Source organism: Halyomorpha halys, unplaced genomic scaffold, assembly GCF_000696795.3.
Source record: "Halyomorpha halys isolate HHAL.00 unplaced genomic scaffold, Hhal_1.1 Scaffold380.1, whole genome shotgun sequence".
Classification (NCBI taxonomy): domain Eukaryota; kingdom Metazoa; phylum Arthropoda; class Insecta; order Hemiptera; family Pentatomidae; genus Halyomorpha; species Halyomorpha halys.
Genome location: NW_027106430.1, coordinates 964,150 through 984,293, shown reverse-complemented (window position 1 = coordinate 984,293; position 20,144 = coordinate 964,150). Strand labels below are relative to the sequence as shown.

Genomic DNA, 20,144 nt, shown 5'->3' with positions numbered 1-20,144 from the left:
CATGCAAACCAGGTATCATCAAAATTTGCTAAGACATTCAAAAGTGTTCCTTAACCTCTTCCCCTTCCTTACAATATAAACCCCCACAACTTCACTTATTTATAATGACCAGAAAACTCTGAAAAGAGTTTCCTGGATCGATCCTAGTAGAAAATTGATCAAATGTCATAAAAAAGATTGCTTACTTTGTTAATAGCATCGTGGGAGAGAGAATTCCCCATCACATCAATGATTTGTTCCCAAGCTTCATCTCTTTCACATAATGCTCTTTTTAATTCGTCCTTGTGGTCACTTTTTTCACCAAAGTAGTCAGAATAATCGGCTGAGGCCATCATTCGTGATGATATTTCTCTTTTAATTTCTTCTATTTCATTATTACAATCTCGCATTACGTCTTCCTTGATGCATCGAACTGTTATATCTAATTCATTATTGTATACAAAAGTTGATAATTTGTCTTGTAACTCTTCAATTTTTTTGGAGTATTTATTTTCCAATTCCTTTTTCATTTCTTTAACATTTTCAGACCATTTGTAATTCAGTTCTTCAATTAATTTATACTGTTCAGTTGTTAATTTCTCAAGAGTTGCATTTTCCAATTCAATATCTGGAAACCTGAGAGAAAAAAAATAAGTTACATCAACATCAAAATAGGAAAAAAAAAATTCAATTACTACTATTATTTTGAAATTTGTCAGGGTGCACAATACACATAGAATAATAGTTTAAGAGTTCCGACAAAATTGTATCTAAAAAAAAAGTAAATAAGTAATCAAATAGAAAATAGTAATATATTAATTATTTTGAAATTAATTCTTCTGTTTTATTATCTTTATTTTATTTTCATTTGCCTTCGATGGTTCAACGTTTCCTTGTCAATTTTACATAGAAACTTATCATGATTATATTGTTTTCCCTAACACTGAACTCTGCACTATTACTATTCTACACTGACCCTTTAAACCTCCACTAGTGAATAAAATTTGTTCAAGTAATAAAAAAATGGAATGAATTTTAGGTTAAGCTAATTAAAATATCGGACTATGTTTTAAATTCATTAATTTATTATACTGATGCTTTTATATTTCAATACATTAAGGTAATAAATAACTTACATGTTGTTATCCCCAGCAGCACCCCTGTCTATGCCAAATGGATCCAGCATATCATCAGAACAAGAACTGCTCAATGACAACATTCTACTATGTAGGCTATTTACATCCTCAGAATATCTGAACAGTTTGAAAATATATTAACGTATAATTTAATACCTATACCCCAAGAGTTAGTATGATCTCTTCTACTCACTGTTTTCCCAAACTCGCACACTTTTCTTCAAAATAGGTACGTAAGTCTTCTAATTCTTTCTTATGCCTTTCTTCTAAGTCATTTTTAAGTTTTATCAGGGCATTAGGATCACAACCACTCTCAAAGCATTGTTTTATTTCAGTCAAAAGAATTTGAATTTTATCTTGTTCACTTCTGTGATCAGCATTTAACAGCTCAATAGCATTTCTTTAAAAAAATAAATAAAAATAAAAAATAATAGAATCAGGGTACATTGGTACTCACAACTATATAAAGAAGTAAGCTTTTCATTCAATGCTTCTAAATTAAACATTAACAATAAAAGGATTCTACCCTAAAGATACTAGAGATAAGGCAGAGACTGTTATAATCTTATCTAAAGATCTACCTCAAATGTTTTGACAACACAACAGTCACAACCAAAACAAAGGTTTGCACTCAGTTTTCAGATTCATGAAAAATCTACTCCATTGCTTACTGAAAATATCATTGATTGAAAATAAGAAGTTATCTATACTTATAATTTCTCACTTGTGCATTTTTTCTAAATCTTCCTTTTCTTTCTTAGTTCTGATTAATTCTTCATGAAGCAACATTAAATCATTATTTTGTTGATGATCAATCTTAATTTGATCAAAAATTTTTAAAGTTTCTTTTTTATATAAAGCCATAAAGTCACCTAGCTTTTTTATAATATTGCTATGTTCTGTTTCTAGAGAATTCAAAAAATCTATAAAACAAAAGAGCAAAATAGAAAAGATTAGAAAATAAAAGTTAAACTACACATAACAATTTTAATAAACTTTTGAATAATTTAGTTTGCTGTAATATATTAACATATTGTAATCAAAAGCTTTACCTTTTGCTGAGTTAATTATTTGATGATACTGGTTAAGTATTTCTTGGTTCTCATTATCAATCTTTTTAAGATTTTCAGTGTTAGATTCTTCACTTAAATACTTGGTAATACCACATTGAAGTTTATTTTTTACATTCAAAAGTTCTCTTTTATATACATTATGCCATTCACTAATAAACTTCTACAACAGAAAGAAAATGGAATAATAAGACAAATGAAAACAAACATAAATTTCCATATATATGTTTATAACATATATCACCTAGTATTTAATACCACATAAATATTTGTAAAACCAAATTAATAAGGGGAAACATTTACAATTTATTGTAACATTTTCTTATTTTAAAAGCTATAAACATGATCTAGCATATCGAACAAACTGTTAAATAGAAAAGGTGATAAATCAACAAAAATTGAACAATAATTAAAATTTTTAATGAAGAGTTAAAGTGGCTTTATCCGTCCATCCGTTGTAAATATTTCCTGGCATCTTCCCTCTGCCCAATCTTTCCAATCCCACTGTCAATAGTAAATCTCCGGTCTCCTTCAATTCAAATCCTCTATATACATTCCTGAGCCACCTGTTTAAGGTCCTCAAATATATATGTAACAGCTCATTAAACCACAGCCTTCGACATATCTTTTCTAACCCATTCTTCCTCCCTATAAAATTCTATTCCCTACTTCATTAGTTGGTCTAATACTCTTCCAACCTTCAAATCCCATATCTTCAATCACTTCCTGTCGACCCAATTTCCAAATAATATGATAAAATGTTTCGAATTCGGTCTGTAAATAGACAGAAAAACAGATGATTTTATTATGTATGATATTTAACATAAACATGGATGTTTTAAGGATTTATTTAAAATTTGTAAATAGGTACAATTTTTTTTTAAATAATCATCATTACTTTATTTTTTAACTTATTTATTTCTTTTACATTTGATGTTTCTGATTTTTATTTAAAATTTTAAATATGAATATAAACATTAATTGTTCCTTACTAATTATTTTCAATTTTTTTTTCCATTTTATTTTATTAGAAATTAATTTTCTTATAATTTTACCATTTCATTTTTTTTTTTTCCCCCATTTACTATTTTTATAATTTTTCACAATTCAATTAATTATATTATATTTTAATCTTTGTATTTTACTGTAAGGCTAAAGCATCTAAAGGGACTTGTCCCAGAATAAATAAAGCATGTTATTATTATTATAAAAAAATTGTGGGGGATAAGAGAAAAAGTTGGTAACACCAAAAGGCCACGGCCACTGGACGAAGTAAATATATAAATATAGCAGGAAATGATTATTTATATAACACATCCCAGAAACTTTCAAATTGTGTTCTATGGGTCTCTAAATGGACAAAAAACATATATAACTACCTCATCTATCCAAACACCCTCATAACAGTGCATAAATTTAATTATTTTAGGAGAAATGAGACAATAAAAAAAATGAATAAAAAATACACCACTTTACAAAAAAAAACAAAAAAATCTGTGATTTCCTCACCTATGCTAATTCTCATACATACTCCTAAATTAGAGGGCTCAAATTCAGAACAGATGTTCCTTATAGATAATTATAGAGACCAAAGGAACTCTGGCAATATTAATTCACAAGAACACAATTTGGGATGGTAAAAACCAAGGAAGTTCAGAAATCATTTTTAACCTTGCAGACGTCTCTGAGGGGTAAAACAAACAATACTAATAATTAATTAAAATATGTATTACTTTAATTCCTTAAAACACTTTAATTATTACTTATTTAGAGATTTTTCTAATTTTAATGTATCTACAGAGCCCATAGTAACATATATTTGGGAAGAATGGTGAGAGGGGGATACTTGTCAAACCATAATCAACTAATTAAAATATAGCCATGTGCTGTCTAGAAGGCACTGCTTGGATATCACATAGGAGGCATTCAGTCGTAAAACATGGTGACAGAAATTTTTCATGAATTGAACTTTTTGCATCGTACGCTTTTTAAAGGCTAATTTCATAAATTGTTGAAAGATTCTTTAGGAAATTTATGTTCTTAAGACAATAATGTTGTTATGATGATATTAAGCTAAGATAAGTAACTGATGGTTGAAGGTAAAATATTGTAATTGACAAACAAATTAATACAGTAGTAGTTTCCATTTTTGCAGTTACCCTGTTTTACACCTCATACAATGGAGATAATAAAAAGTTCGACTGCTTCAGATTGTCTTTAGAACCAAACATCAATAAAGTTACAACTTTAAACGGAACTAAACAAAACAACACAATAAGAATATGAGTTCCAATTATTTCATAAGATTTTGTTTCAAAATTTATGTATTCTAAAGAATATTCTAAATAAAATAATATGTTCCTTCCCAGGGGCACACCCAATTCCAACCAGATCAGGTCCTTTATAAGGTTTGCTTGGGAAGCAAAACCTAATGATCTTACATTATTTTAACTATCAAAACTGGTAATTAAGTTTGTTATTATATGCCATATCAGTTGAAATAAATATACTTATTTAATTTACTTATGAAGTTTTATGTAAACTACAGCTGTTGCACTCAACTCTGTACAGTCAAATTTGTTTTTAAATTATGTTTATAATTTAAATAATTAATTTTCTCCTGATATCATCAACTGTTATGTTACAGTTATTCTTCCTTTATCACAGCATAATACAGTAAATGGTATTAAATAAATTCCTTAGTTAATTTCAAAATATAGTAACTTTCAAACATATGTTCTAAACATATGCTTATAAAGCATTGAAACATATCCTTCTAAACATTAAATTGATTAACTATGTCACAATTTTTTCTAAAGAACACAATTCTTCTGAGTTCTATGTTTTTATTTAATTCTGTTTGATATAATTTCAAACATTTGATAAAAAATTCAATTCAATAGCCATTCTAGAAAACCAAAATTAAATTACAAGTAGTAATATTTTCTTGGATCAAGAAAATTTTTGAAAATATATCAAATCAAGAAAACGATTCTATATTGAATCAACAAATAAATATTTCATTGTTACTTATTTTTAATATTTGAAAAAAAAAAAAACTCATAATCTCTCTTGAAAGAAAAAATAAATAAACTGTTTTGTAGAAATAGCAATACATTAGACGGGATTCTTACTTTTTAAAATAAAATACCTTCTCAGTTAGCTGCATAACATGCGCTAGCAACAGCAATGCCAATGCAAGTATTTTTCACCTTAGCAGGTAATTAGCAAAGAATGGGGATTTAGGGTAAAATGGCTAAACATTATATGCAGTGCGCTAGTGCACTTTTTCTATTACTAACAAGTCATAATATGTTTATTTTTAGAGCCCAGGACAATTTATTTTTGAGGCCTGAAATGAAATTGTTGAGCCCAGGTAGAATTTATTTTTGGAGCCTGGGTCGAATTTATTTATTTTTGTAAATCTAACAGCTAAATTATGGGTCAAGGTTTGCATAAAAAACGAAATGAGAAATGAAAAATCATAGATAACAGTCTAGATTAACAACTTCTTTTTTATCTAAATAGTAATTTACAAATGCTCCTAAGAAATATCAGTTAAAGCTTAACATAGTTAATTAGTAACCCATTTTAACACTGAATAACTATTTAAGCATTAAAAAACAAAGAAAATAGTCATTGCATCAAATATATAATATCAAGATTGTTTAGTTACAGAATTAAATATAATATACGATTTACCACAATATTCACAGTATTTGTTTTAGTTTACAACAAATGGGATGAAAATTGAAATGCTTCTGTGAAATATAACTCAAGATTAATCACTAGATTGATGTTCTTCCATAACTTTTGATGTAGATCATCATGCTTTAATAATCACCGTGTAAGTAAATACTCCTTAAAATTATTAAGGTAATGCTGAAATGTATGCGCTAAGTGCGGAATCCCATTTCTTAAATATAGCATTTTAACTCCACTCAAAATTGGCTTTTTGAATAATACATTAACAATACTTGATAAATGATAAACAATTCTTTCCATCCACTTTTTCAAGATTATTTTCTCAAAGGCTTCAATATCACAATCAGAATTTTCAAAGATTTCTAAATCTTGAAAAAAATAAGAAGATCCATTAAAGCCGATTATGAATGGATGAGAAACATTTCTTCTTGACATACAAAACAGAGGAACAAGAAAATATCCTTCATGTTGCCCTAAGAAATACACTGTAGGATATTTAGGTTCTCCATTTCTAAACGAGTGAGCATCATTAATCCTATGATTGATGACATCATCACAATAAACTTCATTATAAATCAGGCAACAATGATTTTTGGTTGGTGCCAAAAAATCAACTATCTTTATTTGCATCTGTTTCCCTATGGCTAAATCCAAATGTTTAATAACCAGAGGCTCTAAGCATTGTGGGCATAAGAATTTTGTAATGTGCTCATTAGGTAATTTACTCTTTCTATTGGGAATTACCTGAAAAATATTATCAAATTAGATAGAGAATTTTTATATTATTCTGATTTTTTTTTTCTTTCTAACAAAGGTCATGTTTTACTAATATTTCAAATATTCCACCATTGAAGAAGAATTATTATTATATAACTGAACAATGAAAAAAAAAAAGTCCAGTACCATAGAAAAAATATCTTCATTGCTACCTAATAAGATTGAAAAATAAGTCAATTTATGACTTTATCTTTTTATAAACAAATTTCCAAAATGAATGCATAAATTATGTTACTACTTTCAGGCAGCTTTCCCTTGGATTATTCCAGAAATAAAAGTGTTGGTAAAAATAAGAGATGTGGTTAGAAGGGGTTTTCATCAAACTCTGATCATTACTCTTCTAGCAAATTCATACAAAATTCGATCTCTATTCCTTTTCAATAAGCAATGCTGAGGCAGAATTTTTCACAGACCTCTTTCCAAAACTTCTTATTCTAGATTTAACTTTTGTTTTCGACAACCCATCAGGTTATACTACTTTCCCTAACAAATAAACTCTTATATTAAAAATTAAATTCCACATACTTCTGTAAATAATTTCTCACTACCAACATCGAGAATTTCTTTTTATTCTAAAAATTTTAATTCCTACAGAATTCTCCTGATAACTGAAAGCTTCATATTTGGCTTTGTAATCAGTTTTGATTAAATGTATATTAAATATCTGGTGTGACATGAGATATTTAAAATACTTTTTATTTTTTTGTTAAGTTTGGTTCAGTAGACAATTAAATTATCTTTCAAATCTGAAATTTTCCAGATGTATAGTTTTCAAGTTTACTAAAAATTATACAAGATAACTAAGTCCAATATAACATTTCTTTGCTAATACTGGTCCTGTTTAGATATCTTTTATTTTTTTGTGTAGATTATAATATTATAATTAATATCACTTTGTAAGAGATTATATAAAATTATCCACAAAATGTATACTTTTTTGGATTATGCAAAAATAAAACTACTCATTATCATAAGTTTTTTTCCTGCTTTTTCTCTCTCAAATGTACTACAAATGAAAATTTAAATGGCATAAGGAGATAGCTAGATTTGGTAGGGTGAACAAGTCCGGCAAGTGGGCCTGTGGGTCCTTTTTGCCAACCCCTGGCGGCTACTTAGGTTGCTGCCGAATACTAATCAAGGTGGGAGTGTCATGATTCATTCTTCGGGACTGCCAAAAAATGAATGTTTAACTGCCCCAGGTGGGAATCGAACCCACAACATTCCGAACCGAGCACACTGGGACCTGCACCCCAACCCACACGGCCGTCACCTCCCTTATAGCTTTAGGTAAGTTTCACCAAAATCATTTCAGCCTTTTGGCACTACAGTTTATAGGGAAATATGTTTTTTTGCAACTGCACAGCTTCAGTGTGCCTAATTTGTTGCACAGATATTGGTGAAAAACACTACAAACAAAAAAAAAAATCAACAAACTCGGTTCATTTGTTCATAACCGTGACATAGAGACCAATGGCTGAAAATTCTCTGTTCAAAACTGAATATGATTATTTGACCCTATTAAAATACCTAGCCACCTTTGGTTACCTTAAATTAATTAAAAAAAGTAAAATTTGTACCGCTACAACTCATGAAGGGTTAAGGGTTCAGTACTTTGTAAGGAAGTAATGTTACTAGACCAATGGTTGTGCAAAGAGGTGATTTGGTCAGAATCACGCTCAACCGCCAGATTTTTACTCAATTAAGGGTACCCAATTTATGAGGCTGGGTGGACTCCAGTAGGGCGCCAGAACCTACAGGGTTGACTTAGTAACCTTAAAAAAAGCAAAAATCAATTTTCCGCCTTGACATTAATGTTGTTTGCAAAATAATTCTTATTTAATATTAATAACATAATAAACAGAGATTAAACATAAACGGTTACGCTGGGCGAAAATCATGGACAAATTTAAGGTTCGCAAGTTTAACATTTACGTCATGTAACAAGTAACATACCTGCATTCTAATAGTAAAATCTTCTACCAAAGCATTTTCCAATTTCCTAGCTAAAGTTTTCTCAGAAACAGCTACGACAGTAGACTTCATGTATATGCCATCCTAAAAAAATAATAAGGTAGCTAAATTTATCAGGCAAAAAAGTGTTGAGATTAAATACATAGTAAATAAGTAAATTAAATCAAGTTCTATCTGATTTATTATAACTTTATTTATTTATTTATTTTTTTTATGAACAGAAAAATAAGTTAAGTTTCTTACTCATAATAAAGCCTATAATAAAGATATCAACAAAACTTCGTAATTAATCAACAGTTACATGAACAATTTAAAAATGTAATAGAATATCAGTTAAATATTACAATATTAAGAACATTAATATTGATTTAGGCTACCAGATTTTATAAACTATAGTAGAAAAATTATTCTTTACAATTTTTAATACATATAAAATGAAGAATTTAAAAATAAAATATCTTTGGACGGCTCTGGTCTTGGATCTGACTTTGGATGTAAGTATTTCTTATAACTAACTTTTTTTTTTTTTTAAATCTATACATTATTTTTAAAAAAAATTTATTTGCTGTTTTATAAACTGATCTACTGATGTGACTATTATGTTTTTGGTTTGATTTTACATTGCTATCTAATAATAAATTTGTTTAACAGATCGAACATGGGTAGTGGATCACTGGAGAGGAGAGATCAGAGAAAGTGAAATAGAGAGAATAAAATTCTCAATTAAATGAAATAAAATTGTCAAACGGAAAGAAATTGTTAAATAGAAAAAATAAAATATTTGTATTTAGTGTGTAGACGAGTACTGATGATAAAAGGAAAAGGTAGGAAAAAAAATTGTTGTTATATTATGTAAATATATGTATTGCATATATATCCGATCATGGATTGATTAGTATGCTGTGTATAGTAGCAACCCAATGTATTTGGGAAGCATGGCTAAATTAAGAATTTCTCTCTTCAGCCTTTATTTATTTAAAATGCCTCCAATGTATACAATTAAATTTTATGATTAATTTATGGAATAAATCAAATGACATTTAATTAATGGATTTATGTTAGAATATTACACCCGAGGCAGCATAATTAATGAATATCTTATCAAATCTGTGGAGAAAATAATTAAATTTAAATTTATTAGATAGGAACGACACTAGCCCATTTGCGGTGTTAAATTAATAAGCTAACTGAGAAACTTGCAATTAAAAACTAAAACAAAATTATATATCTTTAGATTACAACAAAACCTTACTTTATTAGAGTTTTGTTCATTTTCATAAAAAGCTTTATAAATTTCACTATGTTTCTCTGCTTCAAGCTGTAACTTCAAGAGCTGTATTTCTTCCTGATGTAGCTGTTGTAATGCAAAGGTAGCTAACTCAAACTGCTTTTTGTATTCATCCTAAATAATAATAAAAATAAAATTAAAGACAAATAATTAGATAAAATAAAATTGAGAAAAACAATACTTATTATTATCTCACATTAATACAAACTACATCATTATTCAATCCATCTTCTTGAGTATTCTTCTTCATTAATATACCAATTTTAATAGCTTGTTCATCAATAATTCTTTGCAGTTCTCCCACCTGTATTAAAAATACATACATATAATGATACAAAAATATATTTTAGCAAACCCCAACTAAATCATATATCTTAATTTCAAAAGTCTGATCATTCTAACCACAACAAATCTCCAAATTTCAGTTTATAAATAAATTTTAATTAAAAAAAAAAATCAGAAATAATCAAGTATATAAAAATGGATGAAATTGAATATTTGTATGACATATACATAAGATATCATTCCAAGTATAAACAAATTATTACAATTTTTAATCATATTAAAAGCAAAAGCTCTCCCTCTCTCCACATGGTTTAACAATCACTTTATATTAATTATAAGTTTAAAGAATATAAAGAAACATATTAATACAATGATAAAAAAATAAATACAATAATTCATTTATCATAAAAAAAAAAAATTATCATCCAACAGCTTATTAAAATGGATATTTAAAACATAATTTTTACTTTCAATAACATATCTAAGAAATATATAGTAAGGTGAATTACTAAGCAATCATAAAAAAAAAAATTGAATCCAGATTTTCATCAGGAATACATGTTTGAAGGTCCTTTGAGACCAAATCACCCATCTCATGAAATTGTGTGCCTGTGCCAAATTTTTTAAGTAACTTTAACTGTTTTTATTTGAAATATTAACAATGTCTCATTATTAATAGTCATAAATAATGAATAGATATAAAATATGAAAAAATTTGATGATTAACTAAAGAAGAAAATAGATTTTTTAGTTTACATGGTTGTTATAACAATAGTCAAACTTTACTTTGATGTACCATAGTAAGAGGAAGTAATTTCATATACTAAAGAAAAAGCTCTTTGGAAATATACAAGGATTAATTTAATCTTAAAGTAGAAAGCTAAGTGAAAGTTGTATGATAAGAGCACCAATTTTTTTTTTTTTATGTCCACTCTTTAGGTAATATGCATTTATTTTTATCAGCCTTAAGCAACATCTGAAGATAAATTTAGCATCTGTGATGGCCGTGCATCTTGGGCTGAGGTTTACAGAGACCCTCATTTGGAACATTGATGGATAAATAAACAAGTTGAAATAGTATTCAGATAAACAACTAAGAATAATATAAACACAGATTATTATGATTGCTAACAGTTAACACATGGAAGGATCTGGTGTTGCCATATGATGTGGTCACATTTTCTAAGCTCTATTAGTTCCATTTTGCCAATAGTTCCGTTTTACACCTTTCAACTATTGCGACCTAAGCCAACCTCTCAGAAGCTCTTTTTTAACTTTTCCCATCTTTATATATGGGACTTATTATGGTAAACACTTTGTAATGCCTTTTTAGCTTGACATCACTATATTCAATATAGATAATATATTAATTTATACAATATGATAAGTATATTATATTTATATATTCGATGTATAATTTTTTAAGTATAAAATATTTTATATACTATATTCAATCAAAAAGCTAGTACAATATATACAGGCAGTTCTTGGTTTATTTTTTTATGTTTTACTTATTCATATATAGTCATTTAATTCTATCATCTTAGTAATTTTTCTTAACTACACTTTACTTAATGGAAATTTCTATTATACTTACAGGTTTGATTTCTAAAAAATCTAAAAAAAATTGTATGATCTGGAACAGGATCTACTCAGAATTACAAGTACAAACTGAGTAGCTCCTTGATTATAGAAATGGTTTGGTTGACAAATTAAAAAATGGTTGCATTGTTCCTGGTAAGAATAGTCAAGCACGAGGGGCTAGTAAACCATTATAGCAACCCCTGATGGCTTTATGGACAACATAATATTAACATTCATTTCTCTGCAACACCAAGAAATAAATAATTACTGCCCAGATGGGAATCAAGCCCACAGTGTTCTAAACCAAACACTAGAAACCTCATCCCAAGACACTTGGCCATAATGATCTCTAAATTTGGTCATAAGAAAAGGCTTATGAAAACAAATGCATACTGCTGCAATAGAGCTCAGCACTTACTTGTGTTCAAAATATCTATTTCTTTTTATTAAAATGCTGGATGATTAATAAATTATTTTTTCTTTCTTGATTTATTACCTGAGGTTAAAATTTAAAATTGATGTAAAGTGATAGTTTAAAAACATACATAAGTATTGATATTTTATGTATAAGAATTAGAAATAGGTCAAATATATTACAATATTTGACTTTTAGCTGGTATTGTTGAAAATAAATTCATTTACTCAGTTTTCTTTGCAGGAAATAAAATTAGTGATGGTTGATTTAAAAGAACTAGAATATCAACATAGTATATAAAGTGAAAAATGATATATTATACATAAAATGAAAAAAGATAAATATTTGACACAATTTTAATTTTATTCTTACTAATGCATTGTTGTTTTTATTCGACACCTTAACTACCAACTCGTATCACATTTTTAATAAAATACCCACCCTAATTAATTATAAAAAAATGAACTAATTTTAACAAAGTTTAACTAAAATCACCAGAAATATAGAATATAACCCTAAAAAAATATATCTATAAACATTATTATATATTATTTATAACTATTTTCATATATTCACAGGAGCATTGAATTCTATAATAATCAATGGTTCAGAATACAATAATTTTAAAATGAATTTAAATTATGCAATAATATTTTAATTTTTTCCCCTATCTGGCTTTTGGCGTAATTTTAATTGTAATTATAAGATAAATATTTAATAATTTTTAGGCAAATCTGAAGGTTCAGTTCTGATAGCACCAATAATTTCCGACATGCTCCCTCACCACTGAAATCTATTAAATCACAAAATCCTGAACATCGGATCTAATGTAATACTTCCATCTACCCCTCAGAAATTTACTGATTGGTTTTTGTAATGATTGTTTTAATATCATTAAAAACTGATCATACACATTTCAATCCCCAAAGTGCTATTAAGTAAGATATATTCATCACCTACATAGTACAGGAAGCATCATAGTCTTCAAAATTCTCCAGTTGATTCAGTTTTCTTCTAGTAAAACACTGAACATACTATTTTAATATTTTAAATTTCAAATCTTCAGCCACAAATGTCCACATTTAACATTATTAAAAAGCAGTCCGTAGTCTTGTAATTTAGACAGGAGAAGTGAACTGAGAAATTGAGCAATGCGACAATAACAACCATTTCCTCCAACCTAGCTTTGATTTTATCTTAATTTTGTTTCTTCCAGATATTTATTACCGAAGATTCTTAAACTTCTTTACAAATTTCTTTTTATATCTTTTACAAGAAGAAATTAAACTTTCATAAATTTATATTTCATATTATAATACTCAGATACCTCACATTGGGTAGGTAGTTTATTTTTCCTATCCCCAATTGCACAAAACTACAATCTTTTAAGGTATACAATTGTAACAGCATATAAAAATGTATTGTATTAATGCAGATTAAGTTTGAAACATGTAGATTAATAAAAATACTTCTGCGCATTGTTAAGGGATATTAGAGAACAGAATTTTATTAAATTAATACTGGGTTACTTTCACATTAATCAGGCCAAATAAGAGCAGTTTTAAAAATATAATGTGCCAAGGAAAATATAATTAAACATGGTTAAGTGAGAATAGTAGAGATAATCTCATAAAATCCATATGGGACTAACCAGAAGCCAGCCTGCACAATTTCTAAAAATTGTATCAAAATGAGATTAACAGTTCAATTGATTATATCAGAACACAACTTTGACTATAGATGGACTGTCTCACACAGAACCAAAGTTGTTTTTTGATGTATAAAACATAAAATGAGAGTGAAACTTTTTGATTCTGAGAACATAATTATTTTATATTTTCTGGCTGAACACAAAGGTTCCCTACTTTCAATAGAAAGGAAACAAAATTAAATAATTGGTTTAGACTATAACATATATTAGCTAGCAGATATCTAAATAACCTCTGTCCACAGTTATTAAATATTTTGATTTTTTATGTAACCACTGTATAAAGTATATTTGATGTAACTAAATACAGTTTAAATTAATAATAAGAGAAAATCAAAGAGTTGTGAAGGAAAACAAAGGTTATATGGAATCAAAACAGAAGAATTGCTAATGTAAATGGAACTTAAATCAAGAATATTAACCAAATTAGGTAGTTAAAGCAGAACCAAAAAGATATATTCTAATTTCAAAACTTTGCCACAGCATTTTTATTTTATCTTGTTATTTATAGTTATTATCTAAGTTGTACCTACACACATTCGCTTCTTATTTTATATGTATATTTAATTTGAAAATTTACTTCTTATTAATAGGTTCATTTTTACTCCCACACATTTTTTTTTACAGAAAATAATTTTCAAAATGGAAGGTTGGCTTATATTCTGGGTCAACCTTTTTAAGGAAAATGATATATTTTTTGTCACTAGAATTTTATTTTATTCTATTCTAAAAATATAACCAATCAAATTTTTCAATCTGATGAAGCAAAAGACCAATGTGCCCCAGTAAATAAAACCAAAATAATATATAACTAACTCTGAAGAAATTACTGAAAATTAAAAACTTTAAACAGAATTATGTGAAAAAGGAATCCACAGGACTATTTTTCAAAAATAAAAAAGATATCGTAATGGTCCATCGAAATAAATTATTGCATTCACCAATTCAAAAAACACAGAAAATAATAAATTTTATGTCTTTTGAATTTCATGCTAGCAATATTAAAAAACTAACATAATAACTGACAAATAAATAGTAATTACTCTTGACAATCTTATATTTACAAAAAATGTACACTTCTAATTGCCCTGAAAAGATCGGATGGACGGTTTCACTAGGCAAAAATGCCTGGCTGAAGAGTCATAATTTTTGGCTAAAATTCACTAAACCTGTTCTTTATGCTCTTCTTGGACCATTGCAACATTCGACGACAGTTCAGCGTTAAAGTAGTACTGCACCTGTTGCAAAGCATTTTGATAAACTTTTTCTACCTCTTCACGAATTCTTTCCCAATTCTCAGACCCCGATTCACTTAGAGAGCATTTTTCATTTTTTTGGGAGGATAACATCACTTTCCTCTCAACCTGCAACATAGACAATATTTTGGCACTTTAGGTAAAGATTCCCATTTATTTATTTTTTTTTATTTTAGCAGCATAATAGACCAAATATGAGTGAAACAAAACAAGGAAAAACAAAATTTGCAATACAATATAAGTACTCAATTAATCATGATGACAGTATTTCCGAATTCTAGAATGTATGAGCACATCAGGAAATAGTACACGAGACATTCTGTATATTTAGTTATAATCAATTTATAGTTCAATAAAATAAAAACAATAGAAGGGCTCGGTCAGAGTATATGAATAAGCCACATGATCCAATTCAATTTTTTCAGTGGAGCACTTTTGAAAAATACTATAATTATTATTTAAAAGTTTATGCAGTTCAAATTCCAAATTATAGGAATGTAATAATGATTGTATTAAAATTCTGGCCTTTTATATTCTTTCTCCATGCCATTCAATGCCTTGATGTATCCACCCCCAAATACCAATTAAAAATTGAAAATTATCTCACTAGACTAACTTATTTACAATATAATATATGCAATTTACAAATGAAATATAATTTCCAAAAATACTAACCTCGCTGTCAAGATTAAATAATTTAGCCTGCTGAAGTTTCCATTCTGCAGCTTTAATCTCCATAACATATTTTCTTTCAGCCTCATTTAGTTTATACTGTAACTCTTTTAACTCTTTCTCTAATGAATTTTTTTGATCCATAGAAGTCTAAAAGAAAAACAGATTATTATTATAGCTATAAGTATAAAATTAGCTATTATTAATAATTTCTTCCTATAACTCTTAACAAAATTTACTCTAAAAAAATATTAAATATTAAATTTAATATTTATTAGCATTAGTAGGAGGAAATTTTATTTTAGTTCTTCAAATATAGCTCATTCAAAGGGATATAGCAGTGGAGAACTGAGAATAGAGTTCGGGAGAGGAGAAGAAACTCTTCACACATCACTCATTCAACTGATCTAACAAATAGTTGAACTATGAAAGATATGTTTGTTTTCATTTTCCCATAAATATCAAAATTAATTTAAAACAAGATTGATAAATAAATTGAAATCCATAAAATTACTTTTGAAACTAAATATGCAAGGCTCATTTCGCTACCTTTTAAAGGTGCTAGGAGAAAAATGATAGTGTCAACTCACATCCTGTGTCTCCCATATTCTATTGAGTGAGCAATAACTACTTCGGAAGAATTATGGTAAGTTATTTTTATTTGATAACAAATTTCTAATAAAAAGTGAAATACAGGTGGTAGACAGTAAAAATGATACTTTTTTTTTTTACAATATTTAAAGAAAAATAAAATAAAATGAATTAATATTACAACATAAAAATCTAACAAAAGTACATGTATATAATAATAAAATTTAAAAAAAAGTATTTCTAGAAAACAAATTGATTATTAAAAATATTAATATTAAGAAAAGATATTATTAATGTTAATATAATCTAAATAAACAAATCTTCAAAAGGGAAAATAATAATGTTATATAAAAGAAGATAGTTGTAAACTATTTTTGTTTCACTTTTGACCGCAACCCTGACCATCTTCTTATATATCAATTTTTACGGTCAACTATATATACATATATAGAAAATAATAATGATATTGATAACAAACATAAGATAATATTTTAAAAAATGATGCCACTATTTGATATTACAAAATATTACTAATATGTACTATATTACTATTTTAATATGAAAAAGTGACTAAAGAAAATTTTCAATTGCAGTCTTCTCATATTTCAATACACCTTTACTTTTCTATGACTACTGAACTAATTAATAATATAGTCTTTAAGGTTTCTTCACAAAAATAATCACAAAAAATCAAGTATTTAAAAGTTTATAATGAAAAAATAATAAAAATAAAAGTAAAAAATTATGAAAAAATATAATAAACAATATAAATATATTAATAACAACATTAATATATTAAACTTTTTCAGCAGAATTTATTTGTCTAATTGGTAATTTAAAGATGGTTTATAAAATAAAGATTATCTGAATACAAAATCGATCAATATATAAAATTAATACATCAAGTATGTACTGAAATATGTTATAATAAAATAAATATATAAAAAGAATCAGTCAGTAAATCATAGAAAAGGGAAAAAAAACTACTCTTTTAAACTTACTTTAATGATTTCATTTTTTTCTTCCAGTTCCTGTTGCAGGTATTTCAAATGACAAGAAAACTTTTTCGATTGAAGTTTCTCTTCATTAATTTTTTTTTTGAAGTTTGAAATTTCCTGTTAAAAAATTGTAAAAGAATCAGAAACTATAATGACACATAAACATGCATATACACCACAGCAACAGTCAAAGAGTGCCATACAAAATTAAGTAAGACAATATTTTTAAAAATATTACAACACCTATCTTTTGAACCAGACACTCTGATACCTTCGTTCTAATGTTCTCGGTTATCATGACCACTAAAAATCTTAGATTAATATTATTTTTGTTTTTATATAAAAAACAGTACGTACAGAACTCATTTTACCAACTATATATTCATTTCTATGTACAATAAGACTTTTATCACTTCTGTTAAGGTGAGCATTTCGGACTTTCATTCATTTTCAAATTCAGTTCTTAAATAATCTACAATACTGATTTAGAAGTTATTTTAATTTTATATAATAATTTTAAGCAGATTTACATCATTAAAATGTAATTTAAACAAGTTGTCTGATGTTTGGGCAATCACAATAGCATCAGGAACAATCTCATTATCTTATATAAATCAAAATAAAACCTTTTTGCTAAGCCCAAACCCTGTATTGGGACAATTATATATATAGTATATTCAGCACAATGAGATTGTTTCTGATGATGTGTGACAGCTGACAGCTATATCTAAATTATATTTTTGGTGAAGTATTCCAGCCTAAAATTATTAAATCAACATAACTTTACCTAAAACAATTATATATCATCTTCAATTTCTTTTACTACTCTCCAAATGAGAAATAGCATAATTTCTATCACAATCACAATGTTCTCAACCAATATATGTTCCCGGGTCTTACTTACCCTCTCCAAACTGCTCCCCTCAGAAAGCTATGCCCTGAAATGTTAGATGGCATCGACACTTTGCACATTCACAGGAGTATCAAAGCCATTATAGGGCTCCCTGTGAACACCTCCACGTTGATGGTTTAGGCTTAATCTAGTACCAATGGGAGGCTCCCCTACAACACTGGTCCATTGGTTAGTGACTGTCCAATGTACCCAATGCTCTGTTCCAGTTCACTTTCGATTGTTCAGTAGAGATTGCTGAATGTACAATAGATTGGGGTTGATCAGGGGCATCAGAGTGTAAAAGCTCTACAACAGTCGCTACATGAAAATGTGTTCGAGGAATGGCCCCATTGTAGGTGGCAGGGCATTGGAGTACGCCATTTCAAAGAAACCCCGAGAGCAAATAAGTTTATATACAATAAACAAATATTTACGGACTCTCAGTGGTCCAATGTCTTGAAACTTTATATAAATTATGCACCCCTATGTGGAGTTCCAGGTGTCAGTGGACAGGATAAAGAAGTCACTCTGTTGCAAATACAACAGAGATCCTGAAACACCAGCACATGTGCTAGGAAATGCCCCAACAATTCCCTCCACACAAAACGCCAACATCATAGAGTAAAGTACGAGTTAATGAAGCTCCTAATAGAAAGAGATTTTGCCTGCTTCGAAAAGGTCTACTGAGTCGATACGGATGGATACACAAGATATGTGGATATTGTTACTTTCCCGTAGAAGGGGAAGTCAGCAATCATTCTGAATCTCACCGTGAGATATGAAAATAATGACCTTGACTAGTCCAAGGTTCCAAATAAAGTGGAAAGGGAAAAGAAGGAAATCTAAGATAATTGCATCCCTTTCCTTAAGGACAAGTTCCGTGAGGGCTTCAGAGAACAAGAAGTCATCCTGAGAGGCCTCTGCTTCGGAGCCCGTGGAACGATTAAAACTTATTACATATTAATTTTCACATAATTTGTTGATTTTCTATATAAATTTGTTAATTATGTATTTTTCATATATACTTGGTATCTCTATCACTATTTTTATCCATTATTCTTTTAAAAACGCATTGGGTGAAAACAAAATATGTAAGGGAAAAAAAAAGAAAAAGGGGAAAGGATAGAATAGGAGGGGAAAAAATCATGAAAAAGAGTAAAAAAAGAAAAGAATAAAAGAACCAAAGAGGTGAAACAGAAAAAAAAAAGCCAATTTTATTGTTATATATTAATACTGTTTATAATTATTATTGTATACTTATTAGGCCTATTTATCATAAGATCAACAATATTAATGAACTTCGTATTTTTAATAAAGTTTTTCCTCGTCATCTTCAATTTCTTTTACTACTTCCAAAATGAGAAATAGCATCATTTGTCTGAAAATTGTCTGAAGTTATTTTTCATCATCAAATTATTTTGAATATTTGGCATCTTCTCCATTTTCAATTTTTAAAATGTGAAATGAGATGAAATGTTAACAGGAGATAAAACGTCTTATTATGGAAGTAATAAAAGAAATTACAACAACTTCCAAAGATATACAATAGATTATAAAGAAAGGTATTAAAAATGAACAATAGTTCAAAAAATTGACCAAAGAACCTTGGAAGAAATTATAAGGGTCTTATTATGCTTAAAAATAAATATATAGTAGATGAGAAACTATTTACCCTTTAAAAATTAGTGCTGAATTACTAAATAGACTTCATTCTATTGCGAGTGTTATAAGGAGTTTCATTTTCATTAAAAAAAAAAAAAAAAATGTATATTTGTATCTTTAAATAACAGTATTTATTTTACTATCAACCTTTTTTT

General features: G+C 27.7%; 1 protein-coding gene across 3 annotated transcripts in view; it reads right to left on the bottom strand.

The window, feature by feature from the left end:
* LOC106681963 (centromere-associated protein E) overlaps positions 1-20,144 on the bottom strand; it is a 69,264-nt gene that overhangs the window by 28,338 nt on the left and 20,782 nt on the right. For all 3 annotated transcript variants that reach the window (XM_067044806.1, XM_067044807.1, XM_067044808.1), the window contains 11 exons: positions 17,439-17,552; positions 15,850-15,996; positions 15,088-15,282; positions 10,123-10,230; positions 9,891-10,040; positions 8,621-8,722; positions 2,168-2,348; positions 1,840-2,038; positions 1,309-1,515; positions 1,116-1,232; positions 186-615 (listed from right to left, as the gene is read on the bottom strand). In XM_067044806.1, the coding sequence (XP_066900907.1) occupies positions 186-615; positions 1,116-1,232; positions 1,309-1,515; positions 1,840-2,038; positions 2,168-2,348; positions 8,621-8,722; positions 9,891-10,040; positions 10,123-10,230; positions 15,088-15,282; positions 15,850-15,996; positions 17,439-17,552 (1,950 nt within the window). The remainder of the gene's footprint in view (positions 1-185; positions 616-1,115; positions 1,233-1,308; positions 1,516-1,839; positions 2,039-2,167; positions 2,349-8,620; positions 8,723-9,890; positions 10,041-10,122; positions 10,231-15,087; positions 15,283-15,849; positions 15,997-17,438; positions 17,553-20,144) is intronic.